Source organism: Xiphophorus maculatus, chromosome 6, assembly GCF_002775205.1.
Source record: "Xiphophorus maculatus strain JP 163 A chromosome 6, X_maculatus-5.0-male, whole genome shotgun sequence".
Classification (NCBI taxonomy): domain Eukaryota; kingdom Metazoa; phylum Chordata; class Actinopteri; order Cyprinodontiformes; family Poeciliidae; genus Xiphophorus; species Xiphophorus maculatus.
The window spans coordinates 29,557,568-29,577,848 of NC_036448.1; the positions used below are offsets into that span (position 1 = coordinate 29,557,568).

The 20,281-nt window shown below is 36.9% G+C and overlaps 1 protein-coding gene across 1 annotated transcript in view; it reads left to right on the forward strand.

The window, feature by feature from the left end:
- Positions 1–12,413, forward strand: part of LOC102226095 — a 42,260-nt gene extending 29,847 nt beyond the window's left edge. The window contains exons 4-7 of the mRNA XM_023335404.1: positions 10,437–10,631; positions 10,709–10,753; positions 10,836–10,943; positions 12,044–12,413. Coding sequence (XP_023191172.1) covers positions 10,437–10,631; positions 10,709–10,753; positions 10,836–10,943; positions 12,044–12,045 — 350 coding nt within the window. The 3' untranslated portion in view covers positions 12,046–12,413. The remainder of the gene's footprint in view (positions 1–10,436; positions 10,632–10,708; positions 10,754–10,835; positions 10,944–12,043) is intronic.
- The last annotated feature ends 7,868 nt before the right edge of the window (positions 12,414–20,281 follow it).

Below are 20,281 nucleotides of genomic sequence, written 5' to 3' on the forward strand. Positions count from 1 at the left end.
TGAGTTTCATGTTAATATTCAGATCAATAAAACCTGAACATCAGAAGGTTTCTAATCTAATCTGGATTAATGTTTATAGAAAGTTACATTAAATCGATTTGTCAGCAGCTCCTTTACTGAAAACTTTAATTCTCTACAGTTTGATTTTTAAATCCCAACTAATCATAAAAAACCGTAGAAAATACTTTTAATATTTACATTTTATGAAATATAATCTGGGTAAACAAATCTTCAGATCGCTGAACAATCCCACGGTGGCCTGTTGGGTTCTGTTGGTTCTGTTGGTTCTGTTTGGTTGGTTCTGTTGGTTCTGTTTGGTTCTGTTCAGTTCTGTTCAGTTCTGTCTGGTTCTGTTTGGTTCTGTTCAGTTCTGTTTGGTTCTGTTGGTTCTGTTCAGTTCTGTTCAGTTCTGTCTGGTTCTGTTGGTTCTGTTCAGTTCTGTCTGGTTCTGTTTGGTTCTGTTCAGTTCTGTTTGGTTCTGTTTGGTTCTGTTCAGTTCTGTCTGGTTCTGTTTGGTTCTGTTCGGTTCTGTTGGTTCTGTTCGGTTCTGCTGGTTCTGTCTGGTTCTGTCTGGTTCTGCTGGTTCTGCTGGTTCTGTCTGGTTCTGCTGGTTCTGTCTGGTTCTGTTTGGTTCTGTTCGGTTCTGCTGGTTCTGCTGGTTCTGCTGGTTCTGTCTGGTTCTGTTTGGTTCTGTTTGGTTCTGTTCGGTTCTGCTGGTTCTGCTGGTTCTGTCTGGTTCTGTTTGGTTCTGTTCGGTTCTGTTCGGTTCTGCTGGTTCTGCTGGTTCTGTCTGGTTCTGTTTGGTTCTGTTCAGTTCTGCTGGTTCTGCTGGTTCTGTCTGGTTCTGCTGGTTCTTGTTGAGAACGGTGCCGCTGTGTGTCTGGATCTGGAAACAGGAAAATGATTTTTGGTGAAGGAACCAAGTTAACTGTTGAACATCGTGAGTAAAAATTAATCTGGCCAAAATCTCTGAATAATTTTTAACTGGTTTTTGGAAACAGAATCAAACTGAGAGTTGAAAGCAGTGAGTATTGATCAGTAATCGATCAGTAATCGATCAGTAATCGATCAGTAATGATGTTATAATAAAACATCTACAGATATTCTTCCAACTCTGAGCTTAAAAACTGATGATCATAAAAACGTTGACATTATGCAGATGATGTGATTCTGTCTCTCAGATCAGGATCTTATTTTAATCAGAAGGATAAACAAACGTTTATTAAAACTGTTGCAGTATTTTTCTCTTGGCTGATTCTGATATTTCCATAAATAATCAAACATAAATTTGTTCAGGTTTTCTGAAGGTTTGACGTTGAATCAGTTTCTGTCGCTGCGTTTGTCTCTGGAGCTAAAATCATTTTTGGTTCAGGAACAAAATTCTCCATAGTAACAACATTTGAACTAAAACTGCTTTATTTTTATAGTTTATTCTTTAATCCGTCAAACTTTACATGACGAAAAAAAACCAAGAAAATTAATGTTAAATATGAACTGAGATTATTTATTGTTGACCAGGTTTGAACTTCAGGTTTGATATGAAACATAAAATAAACTGTTAATAACCAGTTAATGTAACTTTAACTTTCATCTGGAAACTAGAAACTGAGCTTCGGAAAGGAGCCGCGGTAACCATAGCAACCAGTGAGTCGATTATTGTCATCATCATTTGGTGAAATTAGAAACTGAAGTTTAGTGAACATCATTTATTTTATCTGCAGTAAAATTTGGTTTTGAATCTGATTAAAAGTAAGAAATGTTTTTAATTTCAAAAACGGAATAATTCGATCAGCTTGTTTAGTTTTTATTTCTGCTCCTTCAGTGATTTTAGAAAACAATATTTATATCTGGTATATAAATGTTTAAGCTACATAAAAGTTAATAAGTAACATCCAGCGGTTACATCGTTACAATAAACTAATTTCCATCATTAGAGATTAAAATCATAAACTGTAATTAAAACAATCAGGAAGTTTTTATAATAACTTTAACTGAATCTAATAACCTGAACAGCAGCTGATCTGTAATCGTCTGTCGGCTCCAGAAACTTTAAACCCACATTTGGAAAAGGAACCAAATTCCTGATAGAAACTATTAATTTATCTATTAATGAGTTAAATTATACCTGATTTAAAAACATTTGTTAATATTTAGAGGAAAAAGCTGCTGCACACATTAGATTAAAATAATCCACTAACTGAATGTTTTCAACCTTATTTATTCTTTAACCTGTTTGATTTAGTATTTAATAATTATAAATATTTTCCACCAAAGTAAATCATAAAATCAAGAGTAATATTCATAGTTTACTTGATTATTGGCTGGTATTGTAAATATCATGACTACTTTTGTCTAGAAAGGAATATTTTATTAAACCAAATCTGGAGCTTTAATAATTTTAAAGGTTTTATTTTTACCATCAGATGTTGGTCTAGTTAAAGTCCAGGTCAGAGTTACTGTGTGACAACAGCAGGAAACAGAAAGCTGATCTTTGGGGAAGGAACTAAACTAACGATAGAAAACAGTGAGTAAAAATATTTAGTTCTGATTTGAAGCTGGAGGAAACATTTTCTGAACGTTTTTGTTTTAGTTTCAAATATTTAGTTATTAAAATGAGTTCAGACCCAGAAGGTCAAATGATTTGCTGATGATGTTGTTCTATTTGTACCGTTTACATCCCAGTCTGACTGGGTTTATTCATCATTTCCAGTTATTTTGTTTCATCTAAACAATATTTTACTACATAAAGTTACGACTCTTCATACAAACACACAACAAAACACAATAAAACACAATAAAACACAACAAAACAAAATAAAACAAAATAAAACAAAATAAGACATCAACATGGTCACTTAAAACGAAATATGTTAATCTGGGAAACATGTTGAATCCACTGGGAGTAAAAATTTAAACTCTGTAGTTTCAGAGTTTATTTGCTGTAGTTTGGTAGTTTGTTGCTGTAGTTTGTTTGCTGTAGTTTGGTGGTTTGTTGCTGTAGTTTGTTGCTGTAGTTTGTTGCTGTAGTTTGTTGCTGTAGTTTTTGCTCAGCGCTGCAGCACAGTGTGACTGCAGCTGGAAACTTCAAAATATTTTTTGGGTCGGGAACCAAACTAACAGTTCAGAAACGTGAGTAGAAATAAAATGTTAATTTTTATTATGGACAAAAACCAAAAGTCAGATTTTAAAGTGATTTATGGCTTCAATAAAATATGGACACCAAAATAAACTAACAGAATGAAACCATAAAATATTAGTGTTGTAAGACATTAAAGTGCAGAATAAGTTAATATTTAGCGTGAAAACAAACATCAGTATTTTAATTGAATCCTCAGATTTAATCTGAATTATTGATATGAAATGAAAAGTTCATCCTCAGAGTTTCTGCTCTGGTTTCTCCTGCTGTGTGAATAATTATGGAAAGAAATTCATCTTTGGTTCTGGTACCAAACTGACGGTTCAGAAAAGTAAGTTTATCTCAGTTTATTGTTTACATGACAAATAATTAAAATTACATCATAAACACTCAGATTATTGGTTCACAGGTAAAACACCTGGTTGCGTCTCCAGGGTTTATTGATTATGTTAAAATAATCAGTTTATTCCTGTTTGGTTATTAAAATGTTATAAATAGTTGAGTTCTCTGAGTTTCTGCTGGTAACTTTCTGACTGTGTGTCTGGATATGGAAACTCAAAAACCGTCTTCGGTTCTGGATCCAAACTGATCGTTCAGTCAAGTACGTTTTATTCATTTCATTTACAAATCAAACTATGACGTCACATTTTGGTTTAAATCCAGATTTAATTTATAAACTTTAGATTTGATGAAAAAACTTTTCACCAAAGTGATTTTCCTCAGATAAATGATATCAGTGATATTTTAATAATAGTTCCTGTCAGAAATCAGAGTTTATGCTGATGACTTTCTGCTTTGGTTCTGGATCTTTGGTTCTGGATCTTTGGTTCTGGATCTTTGGTTCAGTCCAGAACGTTTATCAGTTTCATGTAATTTAATATCAAATCTTCATCAGGAGATAAAACCTTCAAAATGTTACAGCAGGTTTTAGGTTTTAATCACTAATAATAATTTATATTATTCAGAGGTTTATTAGTTTCCATCTGAATTTATTTTGATCATATTTCTGTCAGTTTCTGCTGCTGGTCGTCTGATTGTGTGTCTGGAAACACAAAATTCATTCTTGGTTCAGGAACCAAACTGACGGTTGAATCAAGTGAGTTTTTATTCTTTAAAACATTTTACATGTTGCTGCAACTCAGAATCATCATAAATGTCATAAAAACTCGTGAATAAAATATTTCATTCATTCATTGGGGATTTATAATCATCTAGTTCATATTTAGTATCTTATTTTACTGAAACTATTAAGCTGCAACTTCTGCAAAACAAAGTTAATGAACCTGAATAAATATTTAAATTGTTTCTTTCCATGAACATTTATTATGGATTTATGAATCAGTTTTTCTGCTGTGTGAAAACGAGCAGCAGCACGAAGCTGCTGTTTGGTTCTGGTACCAAACTAAACATTGGACCCAGTAAGTTTTTATTATTTATGAGAAAATAATCAATAAATGAGGAATATTTCATCTGTGAGGTAAAACGGTTTCTGTGAGTGAGTTTGTGACTTTATGTTGTTTATAGATTAAAAACAAATTAATCTGAAGTCAAACAAAAACATCGAAAAATATAGAAATATAAACACCTGAGACTTAAAGTAAAGTAAATAAATATGATGGTAAAAGAGTTAAACTCATATTCTATTCCAGTGAGAATCATTTATTATTTGTCATATTTAACTTCAGACATTTTGAAAACAAACATATATTCAGTTTACTGTGTAAAATAAAACTATTATGTTTTAATTTAGTTTATTCTGAACTAAACTGTGAAAAAGAAAATGTGATTTTTCTGAAATCTGAATCCCATCAGTAGATTTAATAAAAGTTTTTATTTTTAGAGCAGCTGCTGAATGTTACACTGTAAAAAGTCAGCTGGGTTTTTGGTCGGGTCAGATGCAGAGTGTGTCTGATTCTGGATCCGGCTGGAAACTTTTGTTTGGCGACGGAACCAAACTGCTGGTGGAGATCAGTGAGTTTAATGTTTGATTTCATTCACAGCGTTTTATTAAACTCCAGATGTTTTATGGTTTAAAATCAGATCCAGAAACATTTTGATTCATAAACATTCATTTAATCGTTGGTTTATATTCTGCAGTTCATATTTCAGTCAAATCTTCCACATCCAGATCAAAATCAGAAACGTTATTAAAATTAGCAGACATTTTAACTGTAAAAACTCAATTTAAACTAAAAACTAAATTATTAAAATTAACAGACATTTTAACTGTAAAAACTCAATTTAAACTAAAAACTAAGTTATTAAAATTAACAGACATTTTAACTGTAAAAACTCAATTTAACCTAAAAACGAAATTATTAAAATTAAATTAACTTAAATATTACACATAATATCCCCAGTTCCAGTATAAATGGTAATGAACCAGTTTGCCCATTAAAACATGAAGAACAGAACCGGGCCCACTCAGTGGTTCTGGTGGTTCTGGCGGGTTTTTGTCGGGTCGGGTTCCACAGTGTGAATGACGGAGTCAGGATCCGCTTCGGTTCTGGAACCAGTCTTAACGTTGAAACCAGTAAGACCAGCACATTTAACCAGTAACAGTTTAACATTTAATGTGTTTTTATTTAACTGGAAACCAGTTAAACTGGTAAACTGGTTGTACTGGGAGCAGATTCTCACTATAAACTTTAATATCTCGTGTTTTGTTGGTGTTGGATTCATTCATTAAACTCCAGATTATTCTTGCTGACACCTGAACGCGCCGCGTTAATCTGGAGCTCAGATTATAATCCCAGCTCAGATTCTGTTCCTGTTCTCACTGTGTGAAACTGAGGATCCAAACTGGATTCACTGGTAGGAAAGGAAACCAGTTCACTAATTCTAAAACCTGAAAATGTTTTTATCTCATTTAAGATCAAATCATGTTAATAAACTTTAACTCCAAACTCATAAATACAGTTTCATTAAAGACCAAATTATGCGCATAAATCCAGGAGTTTAAATGAATTTTAGCTGCTCTGATGGCTCCCAGTGGCTCCCAGTGGCTCCTGTTGGCTCCCAGTGGCTCCCAGTGGTTCCCAGTGGTTCCCAGTGGGTCACTGGTGGGACTGGAAAAATGATGTTTGGACCAGAAGCTGACCTGAAACTGCTAAAAATAAGATTATTAACGTACAGCTTCACAAACCGTCATAAATAATCATTTTACACAAAATGGCAACAAAATCCACCAAATATCAGAAAAACGATGAAAAATGGTTTAAATATTAATGCTTTTATTGTTGAAGTTTGTTTCATCCACAATATGAAAATCTGCTTGGAATCAGACCAGTGGTCATATCAATCAGTTATTGATAATGTATCAATATCAGTTATTGATCAGTCAGTTTGACTCCAGAACCTCCTGTTTGGTCTGCAGTGAGTAAATATTATCTTTAAAAACACAAACATTTCCAATTTCGGCCTCAAAGATTCATCACTTTGTTACATTTGAATAAAATAATTTGACCATTTATTACATTTTAGGGTTAAAATACGTTCATATCATCTGCGTACGCTTTGACTGTGTTATTCTGGGGAAACTGTCAGGATCCAGAGGATAAATCTATAAAGAACTGATTTACTGAGACATGCCTGTATTAATATTGGAGTATTTTGATGATATTTATTCAGATTTTATGGCGCAGAGAGAAAAGTTGTTGATGTTGAAAGTCGGCAGGTTTCTGAGTTGATGGTGTGAACTGTGTGAACGACGCTGCAAGAAAAATGATGTTTGGCAGCGGAGTCAAACTTTTCATCCAGCCCAGTAAGAATTTCACATTTATGTCTAAACTGATATCTGAATTTATAAAACTTCATGATAAACCTGACAGAGATTAATAAATCGATACAACTCCAGCATCATTTCAAACCTTTTGAAAATGATCATTTTTAATCTGACGTCAGAAACTTGACAAAAAAAATAATTTACACTTTAGACTCCAGATCATTTTGGTCATTAATAAATCAATTATTATTAAATCAAACATCTGAGGAAACAGATTAACTGTTTATTTTACTTGGATCTGATTTTGTTTTGTAAAGAGAGCAGCACATGATTTTACTGAAAAGGCTGAATATGAAACTTTAAAGAGAATCCAAACGTTTTGCTCTAAATGTGTGAAATCTGTAATCTGATGACCAAATTACAGATTTTAATCTGGTTCTAATCTGGCTCAGATTAAAACCAGATTACAACCAGATTAAAACCAGATTAAAACCAGATTAAAACCAGATTAAAACCAGATTAAAACCAGATTACAACCAGATTACAACCAGATTAAAACCAGCCGGTTTCTGCTGAGCAGGATGTCGTTGTGTGAATGACGGAACCTGGAAGATCCACTTCGGGTCCGGAACCGAGCTACAGGTTCAGCACCGTAAGAAAATAAAGTCTAACAAACATCAGTCAGAAACGCTGTTGACTCTGAAATTGACTGAAGATGATCGATTATCAATCAGCTTCATTTAAATATTGATTTCAACTCAATCAGTGGCAGAAATAATGTCAGGTTTATGAAATATGACCAAACGTTCGCTGGTTTGGTTTTTGTTGGAGTTTTTTCTGATGTGAGACTCAAACTGGAAATCTGAAAATGGTTTTTGGGTCTGGAGTTTCAGTTACCGTGGAAACGAGTGAGTTCAGGTCAAAAACACAAAAATATTCATAAATAAATCATAAAAATCTTTACTGTTTAAAGCTGATTACTGAAATGTTTGAATCAAACTTATTATCATAAATATTTTTATGCAATAATCACATTTATGTTCTTTAAATCTTTGCTTTTATTCTGAAAAACGATAAACTTCCCAGTTCATTTTATATCGTTATGATTTCATCCAGAACAATTTCTTTACTGATTACAAGTTAAACCAAAATATCTGATGGATTTTAAACTCAGATTCATCTAAATTAAACCCTAAAGAACCAACAGAACCGGAGAGGAACTGAAGGTTCTGCTGCGGCTCTTGGTCCTGTTTGGACCCGGAGTCCGGGTCGCCGGGTCGCAGCGTGAGTTGGACCCGGAAACCTGCTGCCTGTGAAGTATTGACCATTTTTACAGATTTATTTAAAGTTACTTTAAACATCACAGCAGCACAAAATTGATGCTTCAAATTTTCACCATTTGTAAATTTTTGTAAATAATAATAATCATAAATGTGAATAGAAGAAGATTTTAGTTCTTATTAATCTCACCAACAATCTTTTATTTAAATTGTTTAGAATTTAGATTTATTTAGAAGAAATGTTAAACGGATCAGAACCGGTCGGGTTTCCGTCTGGCGCCGAGTCGCTGTGTGACACAAAGTGGAGTCGGCAAAATCCAGTTTGGACCCGGAACCAAAGTGTCAGTGGAGCAAAGTGAGTCCAGTTCAACAGGATTCATCATCTGTAGTTCATTAAACCACTTTTACAGAAATTCATTATTTTCTAAAGCAAAATGTAGTTTAATAAAGAATCTCCGTCATAAACAAAACGATCTAAAAACACAAAATCAACTTCAGTTTTTATTTATTATTATTGTCATGAATTAAAGTGTAAATTTATTTACACTTTAATTCATGACAATAACAGATTAATAACTAAATAATATGTTGTTGAATTGAAGCTCAGATTCAGATCAATAAACTGGAAAACATTCAGAAGATAATTTCATCATAATCCAGAAGTTTTCAACTTTTCAGTCAGAATTACATTAAATTCATGATTTTATAGTAAAGGGAACAAGTTAATAATTCACCTGATTCCATGTAAATATTGTTCATTATTATCATATTTTCTCAGATTTAGAGCTAAAATAATCTGATGGATAATCTGATGGATAATCTGATGGATAATCTGATGGATAATCTGATGGAGTGTTTCTGTCTGGCGCTGAGTCGCTGTGTGACACAAACTGGATTCAATAAAATCCAGTTTGGATCCGGATCCAAACTGTCAGTGGAACAAAGTGAGTCCAGTTCAACATTTTTCACTAATTTAACAAAAAACTTTCATTTTTTCAACAATTTGGTCCAAACATTAAAACAAACTTTAAAGATGCTTCAAGTTTCTATAAATAAATAGAAAATACTGAAGGATGAAACAGTTGAAATCTGAAATTCAGATTGATCATTTTGGCCCAGTATGAACCCTGGAACCGGTTCCAGTGTGAACTGGTTTCTGTTACTGGTTCCACTCCAGTGTGAATAACAACAACGTTCAGCTGATGTTTGGATCTGGACTCAAACTGTTTGTTTCTTCCAGTAAGTTGATTCCCAACATTTAATATTTATGAAAAATCACCAAACAAACTAAATGATTCTCATCGCAGCTCAAATCTGCTGCAGGATTTTATAGAATATATTAAATTGTTATTAAATTTAATTTGAGTTATTTATTCAGCAGTTTGGCCTCAAGTTCAGTTTAAAATGAATAATTAATCTAAATAAATATCCAGTAAAAAATACTGAACAGAAAAAATGATTTAAACTCAGTGAGGATTTATTTTTGATCTTAATAAAAACATTTTTTAATTTGGAATAAAACTATTAAAATCTGAGCTGGAAACTGTCTGGTCCTTTTTGTGACGCTCTGGTTGGTTGTGGTAGCAGCTCCTGGTTCTGATCCAATAACTGACATTAAATATGTCAGAAAATATGAAACTTTAATAAAAACATCAGGTTTTAGGAAATAACAGTTTGGAATCATTTTAAACAAAATCCTCAGATTTATTTACCAAAGTTCTGCTTCGTACCGACACTTTAAACCCGTAAAACATTTACATTTATGTTTCTTTATGTTTTTATTTTCTTTATGTTTTATTATCTTTATTATTTTTATTATCTTTATGTTTTTATTTTCTTTATGTTTTATTATCTTTATGATTTTATTATCTTTATTATTTTTATTATCTTTATTATTTGTATTATCTTTATTATTTTTATTATCTTTATTATTTTTATTATCTTTATTATTTTTATTATCTTTATGTTTTATTATCTTTATGTTTTTATTTTTTGGACGTTTGTTTGGCTGAATAAAAATCTTACTGAGGATCAAATATAAGAAAAAACTCGACGTTTTTAAACTAAAACTAGAAACGAGTTCAAAGTTCAACAGAAACAATAAAATCTGTAAAAACGGTGAATCAATGAAACCATCATCATTTATCTGATGTTCTGGTTCTGGTCGGGTTTGGCAGGACCGGATCAGAACCACTGAACCGGACGGACTCATGAAGAACACGACAAGCTTTCTGTCACTGAAGGAAAGAAAAAGGTTTAATGTTTTATATTCATGATTTCTGTTTCTGTGTTTCAGAGGAAGAAATTGAGCCGGATTATTACGATCTGGGTCAGGATGACGACGGAACCACAGTTTGTCTGGCAACTGGATTTACTCGACTCAAGGCCGGGTTTGAGAACGGATCGGCCAGCCCGATAAGAAATGACAGAGGGGAACCAACAGGTTTCTACAGCCAGGTGGCCTTTCAGGGAGACGGAGTTAAATGTGGAGGTGAGTCTGAATCATCCAACTTTCCAGCATCACTTCGTTTCCTGGTTACTGATGACTGTTTGTTGTTTGCTGTTCAGATAACAGCATAGAACCGGTCCAGTGTGACGCCAGTCTGGAACCAGGTACGTTAAACCCAGTGACCTCAACGGGTTCTGCTGAGTTCTAACGTTTCCGTTTTAACCGTCTCATCTGCTGCTGTTTCAGATGAGATGGTGAATCTGGCCTCCATCACCATCTTCGGCCTGAGAGTCATCTTCATGAAGACGGTGGCCTTCAACGTCCTGATGACGCTGCGGCTGTGGATGAGTCAGTGTGAGTACCGGGCCTCACAGAACCTCACAGAACCTCACAGAACCACAACCAGAACCTCACAGAACCTCACAGAACCTCACAGAACCACAACCAGAACCTCACAGAACCACACAGAACCACACAGAACCACAACCAGAACCTCACAGAACCTTACAGAACCTCACAGAACCTCACAGAACCTTACAGAACCTTACAGAACCTCACAGAACCTCACAGAACCACACAGAACCTCACAGAACCTCAACCAGAACCACAAACAGAACCACAACCAGAACCTCACAGAACCTCACAGAACCACAACCAGAACCTCACAGAACCTCACAGAACCACAACCAGAACCACAACCAGAACCACAACCAGAACCTCACAGAACCTTACAGAACCACAACCAGAACCTGTCGGGTTTTATTGGAGTAATTCCAGTATAAAATTCGTCCAGAGGAAAAACATTTTAATTTGAAAAGCCTTTAAAACTCATAAGAGTGCTTTTATTCTGAAAGTGTAACAGGAACAGCAGATGGAAATAAATGTCAGTTATCATGACAGTAAATATTTTCATAATGAGAGAAACATGAAAACCGACTGACCCGGTTTGGGTTTTCTGACCCGGTTCTGATTCAGAGGAATAAAAACCAGCAGCAGAAACGAAACGAAGTCAGAGAATTAAAACGAAACGTTTCTAAAAGTTCGGTCCAGGAGCTGGACTCAGAACCGGACCTGTTCAGAACCAGAACCAGACCCGTTCAAAACCAGAACCAGATCCGTTCAGACCCGTCAGGTCCATCAGAACCTCCCGGTCGGTCGGTGATAAACCTCCTTCTGGTCCGAATCGCCGTGAGGAAAGTTAAAGCTGGTTGATGTTTTGGACCTGGGTTCTGATGAAGACAGAACTTTGTCCCGGTCACCTGGACCAGCGGCAGGACGTGTCCAGGTGTCCAGGTGTCCAGGTGACCAGGTGACCAGGTGACCAGGTGATTGTCTCAGTTCTTATTCAGGCTTTTCTTCTCGTCGCCTCACAGATCCAGATTCATGTTAACTTGGTTTTAATAAATCTGGTTCACATCAAATCAATTAAAATATTTTTTCTTTTTGTTTTTCAGGATTTGTTGAGGACGGAGGAAACGACCCGGACCGACCCGGACCGATCTGGACCGATCTGGACCGACCCGGACTGATCCGGACCGACCCGGACCGACCCGGACCGATCTGGACCGATCTGGACCGATCTGGACCGATCTGGACCGACCCGGATCTGGAGGATCTGTAGATAAAACTTCCTGTTAAAAACCTAAACGGAGCAAATATGAAGTTATAAACATGATTGTCTTAAAGTCACTTCTAATGTTTTATTCCTGATGAATGAATTATTGTTTGATGTTTGTGTAAATATTAGTTTCATCTAAAACAGAAATATGTAGTTTTATGACCGACTGTGTGGAACTTCAAAATAAAATAAAAAACAAAAATAAACGAGACTTGATGGTTTTTATTTACATTTTCACCAAATAAGGGAACATTTATTAAAAATGATTTATTAATATTCAGTAAATGAGAATATTTATTCAAGTTCATTTATTCCAGCAGTAAAATCTCAGATTAGATTAGATTATTTAAACACAGTTTATTGTCTTCAAACTTTAATTTTTTATTAATTATGATAATTTTCTGCCACAGAAAACAGTTCAGATTTAAATATTACATTAAATTTGATTCAGTTTATTTATTTAATGTCATTTCAAAACTAAAATCATCTCAAAGTCGTTTAACTGGGTTCAGTTTAAAGTCATTCGGTCCTAACAAACCCGCATGAGGCGACAGTGGAGAGAAAAACTCTCCGCTAACGAGAAGGAACCAGAACCAGAACCGGAACCAGAACCAGAACCGACTGGAGCTTTGAGACAAAATAAAAGAGAACGGATCCAGGATTACTTCCTGTTAATGAAACGTGAAGCGGCGATGGCAGCATCATGTCCGACATTATTATGATCTTAATGTTTAAAATCTGCCTTTAATCTGAGAAACGAACCTGATCAGAACCATCAGAACCAGAACGTCTTTAATTTATTAAGACAGACATCATTAATAGTAGAACTTTGGAAAATGGAAACATTTCAAACCCAGAATTGGTTCAACTTTTAAACGGCAGCAGAAAAAACAGAAAAGATTGAAAAGAAAAGAAATAAGAGAAAATCAGAGAAATTCAGTTCAATTTCAATATTTTCATCACAAACTAGAAAAGCAGATTAGGCAGCTGGTCGGAGGAAATGATGTCGGCTTTTCAAAATAAAATCACGAAGTGTGTTGGTGTTGGACACGATGCAGCGGCTGAGACTTTGACTAGATTTCAACATTTAATAAAGAATAAATCTGAGAGTTACTGGCATGAAGCATCTAGTATTGAACATCTAGTATTGAACATCTAGTATTGAACATCTTTTATTGAACATCTTTTATTGAACATCTAGTATTGAACATCTATTATTGAACATCTATTATTGAACATCTATAGTTGCTCTGGTTAGTTTGGATCTTTGGTGTTTTTCCTGCTGGAGGTCAAAGTTCATCCAGGAAAATGTTTACAGTAAAACCCGACAGATCCAGTCGGACTTTGGGCTTCAGGTCAGATGAAGGTCAAAGGTCAGAGGTCAGAGGCTGCAGAGGTTCTGCTGCTGGTTTGGGTTTTATTTATTTATTTATGTTTTGGTTTCATCTGTTCAGGAAAAACTTTTTATCTTTGGATGATTTTGATCCGGCAGGAAGGATTCGCTTTTATCTGCTGAATCTGATCAGTTATGATGATCAGCTAATCAATGAAGGTGAATATTGTATTATGGGTAAATCCTCCCCAGGCGTCAGCGGGCGGCGGGCGGCGGGCGGACGGCCGTCTGATGGAACGAAACCAACCAGCAGGGAGAAAATAAGAATCAAAGTGAAATATGAATAAAGATGTGATGGAAATGAAACCAGAGGCTGAACTCAGATAACAAATATTAATATTTACCAACAGATTTTTCTGGTTCTGATCCGGTTCTGATTTATAGAGAAATGCTGACGCTGTTTGTTTGGGTCAGAATAGAGTCATTATAATTTATGATTTATTTTTATCTTCATTACAAAGAAAAAGTTACATTTATGTTAAACTGAAGCAAATTTAACTAAACTGTCTGAAATAAAGTCATGAAATCTGATGCAGATATTCAGAGAAAAGTTCCAGTGAAGCCGCCGCGTTGTTACGATGACCCCTGCAGAGGTCAAAGGTCGCAGCCGATCGATCAGCATCAGCGACTCGGAGACACGTCTGACTCGGAGGCTGAGAGTTTCACCTGATCTTTGCTCTCTAGTCAGTAAAGTTTATTTCTAAAATTATTTTCACAAACATGAAACCAGAAAACCAACAAAAGAAAAAATAAAATAAAATAAAATAAAATAAAATAAAATGTTTTAGTTGGTTTTTAAAAACCTGCAGTCAGAAAATAGAGCTGAGAGAGAAAACCGTCCAAAACCTCCCACTGATTTTAACAGGTTCAACCAGGAGAACAGAACCAGAACCAGCAGAACTTTTAGTTACTACAGAACCAGCAGCAGAACCAGCAGCCTGGCCATGTGACGTTCTGCAGGTCGGCACTAGAACTTTACAACGATCCTAAAACCGACCAGTGGAGAGAACAGAACCGGAGGGACGACAGGATTTGTTCTGCATTCATACCAAACCAGAAACGAAGGATTTGTCCAGCAGGTCAAAGGTCGTTATAGTAACAGAGCAGGTGAGACTAAAGCAGGAAGGATTTCCTCCAGAGCAGCTCGTCTGTCTGATCTTAGAAAAGTTTCTGTAATGAAACACAAACGGCCTCAACGTGAGTCGCAGCCTGATGACGAGTCAAACGAGTCGCCTGGAGTTTTTCCTTCAATTCCACTAACAGGCAGAAGGATCCAGTTGATGTTCTGACTCGGGTTACTGGGAGCAAAAACCAGTTTCTGTCTTACTGGAGTCTAACACCAGAGAGTTACTGGAGAGACCATCACTGATCAGGACAAACGGGAGGACGTCCAACACGTCCAACACGTCCAACACGTCCAACACGTCCAACAGGTCCAACACGTCCAACACGTCCAAAATGTCCAACAGGTCCAACAGGTCCAACACGTCCAACACGTCCAACAGGTCCAACACGTCCAACACGTCCAAAATGTCCAACACGTCCAACACGTCCAACACGTCCAACAGGTCCAACACGTCCAACAGGTCCAACACGTCCAACACGTCCAAAATGTCCAACACGTCCAACACGTCCAACACGTCCAACAGGTCCAACACGTCCAACCCATCCAACACGTCCAACCCGTCCAACCCATCCAACACGTCCAACAGGTCCAACACGTCCAACCCGTCCAGCTGACGTGATCTGAATGAAATTACAGTTCAGGGTCATCAGTCATTTCTGAACAGGATGAAACCAGAGAGTGAAATAATAAAACAGGAAAATAAAAGTGGATCTAAATCAGAACCTTGTGGAACCTCAGCAGTTAAGGAAGCAGTCAGAGGAGAACGGGTCGGTCTGAACGTCCTGGGAGATCCAGAACCTTCAGCCTGTTTATCATGGCCGACCGTGTCAAAGGTCGACCTCTGAGCAGCGGCGGCCATCTTTACTCTGACACAACTCAACTTCCTCCTGTTGCTCAATAAAAATAAAAGTTTCTTTAGACCATCTGGTTGGTTTTTAGTGAAACTTTTCATCCTTCAGCTGCAGAATCCACCTGATTTATTGATTTCTAGTCATTTTATCACATATTATCAAAGTGATGTGAGAGATAATCTGTAATCTGTCACAGATCAGCAGAGCCATAATCTGTAATCTGTCAGCAGAGCGGCTCAAACTGCAACAAGCTGCTGATGTTTCTGTGGTTTCCTGTTTGTTCTGCTGCAAAACCTGCAGAGCTGAGATACCAAAGTGTTTGTTCAGACAGCTGGGTGAGCAACAAGCACGGAAACGGGTCAGACAAACCAGAACTAAAGAACCAGAACTAATGAACAGAATAAATGTCTTTATGTTGAAATCAGGGAAACAGTTTCTGATGCTGCAGAAACCAACCAGCTTCTGCCTCCACGGACTAAATGATTAGTTTCATAAATCATAAAGGAGAAAATGCATAAAATGTTATTGAATTAAAGGGAAACAACCAAAGAAACAAATGGAGATGTTTAGAAAATACAAATAAAAATCCTAACTGGTTCTGTTTGGTTTTGGTGACAGAAACATTTACATGAAAAAGTCTATTTATTGTCAGAAATAAATTTATGACTTAACATGTTTTATTAACATGTTTTATTGCTCATCTTGTTCTGAGGTCATAAATCCACAGAGTTATGAAATTAAATGAGATCAAATGAAAGAATAAATTCTAACATTTTAACCTCTGGTGACCCAGTTAGGGATGAATGGATGAATGGATGAATCATAAATATCACAGAATATAAAAATGAGTTTATGATGATTATTGCTGCCTTGCAGACAGAAGGTTGATGGTTTGAATCCCGGCCTGCATGGAGACTGAAGGCGTTTCTGGGTCCTCCAGCTTCCTCTGACCGGAACACAGACGGTCCAGGCGGTTCCGGACCCGTCCGGTCCCGTCTGAACCCATCCAGACGGGTCCAGACCGTCCCCCGTCTCTCCCCTGGTGACTGACAGAGATGGAATCAGTGACCTCTGACCCCTGAGGTCAAACAGGTGTTGACTCTACCTGACCATGCTGAGGCACCATGATGGACGTTGTTAGTGATGGACGGGAGAATTGATCAGAGCGACCAGTTTGGCTTCTACTGGCTCCTGTTAGTCTAACTGGGATGTAGCTCACAGGGAGCGGCGTTAGCTAGCGGCGTTAGCTACATGCTAGGCTACATGATGGTGGAGCTCCAGGGTTACTGATGATTAGACGCCTCTCATAAACTGTTTGCTGCAAATCAATGAATTGATAAATGGCTGCCATCTGTATCCATCTTGTTTCCTCAGTTTGCAGTAAAATGATTTGTTTGGTTGCATCCTGCTGATTGCGCAGCAACCTGGACATACAAACAGTTAGATCCACCAAATGAAGTGACATCAGGCACCAACCGTCTGTTTCTGAGCCGTCCAGGTTTAATGCTAACAGGTTCGTCATGACAGAGCGAGTCGCTTTCTGACGGGCCGGCAGGCGACGGCAGGAACTGTGGAGCAAAACATTTCTGAAATAAAAGCCAATAGAAATGTTCTGATCCACAGACCTAAAACATAAAGGAAAACATGGTGGTGGCAGCAGCATTCTGTGGGATGGATGGAGCTGAAAACTGGAGCTGCGTTGTGGCGGCGACTGAACTTCAGTGGGTTCGATTCCCAGCCTGTTGACCTTTGACTCGTCTCTCTCTCTACCAGTGACGTTCAGTGAGATTCATAGCTGATGAGGCTCTGACTTAATCATAATCATATTTACAAATATAGACGCCCTGCATGTTATTGTTTACATAAGGAAATTTTGCGCATGCGGACAACGATGGAGGGCAAAAACACTTTTCTTCTACATGTCATCATAGCCGCCGTAGAATAATCCGTTACTTCAATCAAACATGTACATATTATTAATTTCATGCTCCACAGCAAAGGGAAAAACCGTTAAAGTAAAACTCAAAACTTCTTCTTCCTCGCTCTCTGTATCCGGACTCGTTGCTATAGCAACTGACAACAACGGCCCTAAAAAAACACTGAAACACAAAGAGCAGAACATTCAGTCTGTTGCAGCGGTTTGGTTTTAGGCTTAATGTTTATTTTGTGATTATTAATAAATGATTGTTGTGGTACGAGGAGAAAACTATAAATATATCGCTGCACTTTACTGTCTGGCTAGCTCCATGGCTAGCTCCATGGCTAGCTCACTGTCTCTTACTCTGCAGTTGTGGAGTCTCAGTGTCTGGGATCATGAGCGCCCCCTGCCATGAGACCAGAGAACTGCCTGCCTCACCGAGTTTGTTCTCCGGTTTCTGATTGCTGCTCATCAGTTACACACACAGTTGGTGACAAAAAACACTGAACATCATATAGATAAGCTAAATTATGGAAAATCAGTTCATATATTAAATGTTTTTAACCATTTTATTGGTGATGTACAGACAGGAGGAACATAGAATAGCAGCCAGTGCAGTTAGTGAGAGGTTGATCAATCCCAGGTGAGGCTCAACTTCCTGCTGCCTCACCTGCTGCCTCACCTGCTGCCTCACCTGCTGCCTCACCTGCTGCCTCACCTGCTGCCTCACCTGCTGCGCTTCCTAGCATTTAAATGGGAAAATGCAAAAATTCAGCGATTTTGAAGAAAAAATAATCAAAGTTGGTTAAGCTAAATGAGAAATAAATATTTTATAGTACAAACCACAGGTGAAAATAGAAATATAAATGATCTTATCATTCCATATTATTTTTCCATGATGACAGGCGACAGGTCTCTGCTCTCTACCTGCTCTCCTGTCTGACAAATAAAATCCAACAGAGCTGAAAAAACTGATGCTATGTTCATCTGTGACAGAAAATCTCATTACAATAAGTTCATATTTTGGTTTTAATCTCACAAAATGAAAAGCAGTTCTGTTGTGAATCTCTATGATTTTATTCTTTGAAATAAGAAGAATATCCGACTTTATGCAGATGACGTTGGTTTAGTTCCTCCTGGTGTAACGTTGCTCTTCATGATGAGCTGCGATCTTTTTATAAACAATCTTTATTGAACATTTCAGAAATGACAGAAAATATTAGAAATGATCAAAATAATTAAACATCCACAGCCTAAAAATACAAAGAAAAAATTACAAGATAAATATTTTTATTTTACTGAATCTGGATTCAGGAAAAAAACTTGGTAAATGTTCAACTGGTTCTGGTTCTGTTCTGGTTCTGGTTCTGATGTCTTTCTGCTGTCAGTAATCCATTAATGACTTGTTGTGTCTGTTATAAACTTCCATCAGTTGGAAACGGTACGTTCTTCCTGGTTAATCGTTGTTTATCTAAACCAGGGGAGGGCAATCCTGGTCCTGGAGGTCCGGTGTTCTGCAAATCTCTCTTTGGTCCAACACACTTGAATCCAACGGCTGGATCTCCTCAGTGCAGTCTGGTTCTCCAGGTTCTGCTAATGACCTCATCATTTGACTCAGGTGTGTTGAAGTAGAGACGCATCTGAAAGTTGCAGGAGGCTTTTAGGCCCCCGAGGCCTGGAGTTGCCCCCCCCTGATCTAAACGGTCGGGAGTCTCCAGGTTCAGATTGAGAAGTTTGTAAAAAATGAAAACATTCCAGCGATTTCACACCACAATAACCAGAATATCATCAGAATATCGTCTGAATTTCATCAGAATATCATCAGAATATTGTCTGATCAGGACTCAGAAACAGGTGGGGGCATCAACCCTCCTGCCTGTTTCAGTATTTTGTTTTTTATCAGGTTTTATTTTATATTCAGCGTTTAGTTGAAATAATTTGAGGCCAGACTTTGACCCGGTTCTGGATGTGAAGCTGCTCAGAGTTCTGACCCAAAAACTCCAGGATGTCCTGAAGGCGGTTCTGAGCAGGTGGAGGAAGAGGAGGAGGAGACGATGAAGGAGCCGCGCTCTTCTTCTGTGGTTTCCTGGCAGAATCCAGATCCCGACTGTGAGGCGATGAATCTGATGAATGAGTTTCATCACTTCCTGTTCAGAGACCGAATGGAAACTATGGAAACCCGCAGAGCAGCTGGGTGTGTTGGTGTGTTGGTGTGTGTGTTTGTGTGTTGGCGTGTGTGTGTGTGTGTGTGATCCACCTGTTTTCCACTGAGATCAGATCTCTGGATCATTCATGGCCTCATTATTTTAATCTAATTTATTACAAACAGTTTTATTTAAACATCTGAACATATTTTATATTTTTATTTTGTTTCATTATATCTGTTATAACTTTGATCAGCTGTTTAAACCTCATTATGAGGAAATAAAACTGATTTCCAGAATGTTGGAGTTAAAAGACGAGAAGATTTAACATGGCATTTTTATCGTCATGGTAACAGGAGTTAAACCGAGTCTCGTTAATTATTATTATTATTTTAGCATAAATATTTCAGAAAACAGCAACATGTCACCAGCTGAAAGATCAATACGTTTTCATAAAATCATCTGATGAATTTTCACCATTTATGACTTTTATAAGTTTATTGAAACTATAATTTGAATTGATCTGAATGACTGAATGAATCAGTCACTGATTCATCTGAACTGATTCTTTATATTTGGGTTTAAATTGTTTTGTAAAATGTCTTCAGTTTGATGATATTTATAACATTTATAATTCAGACA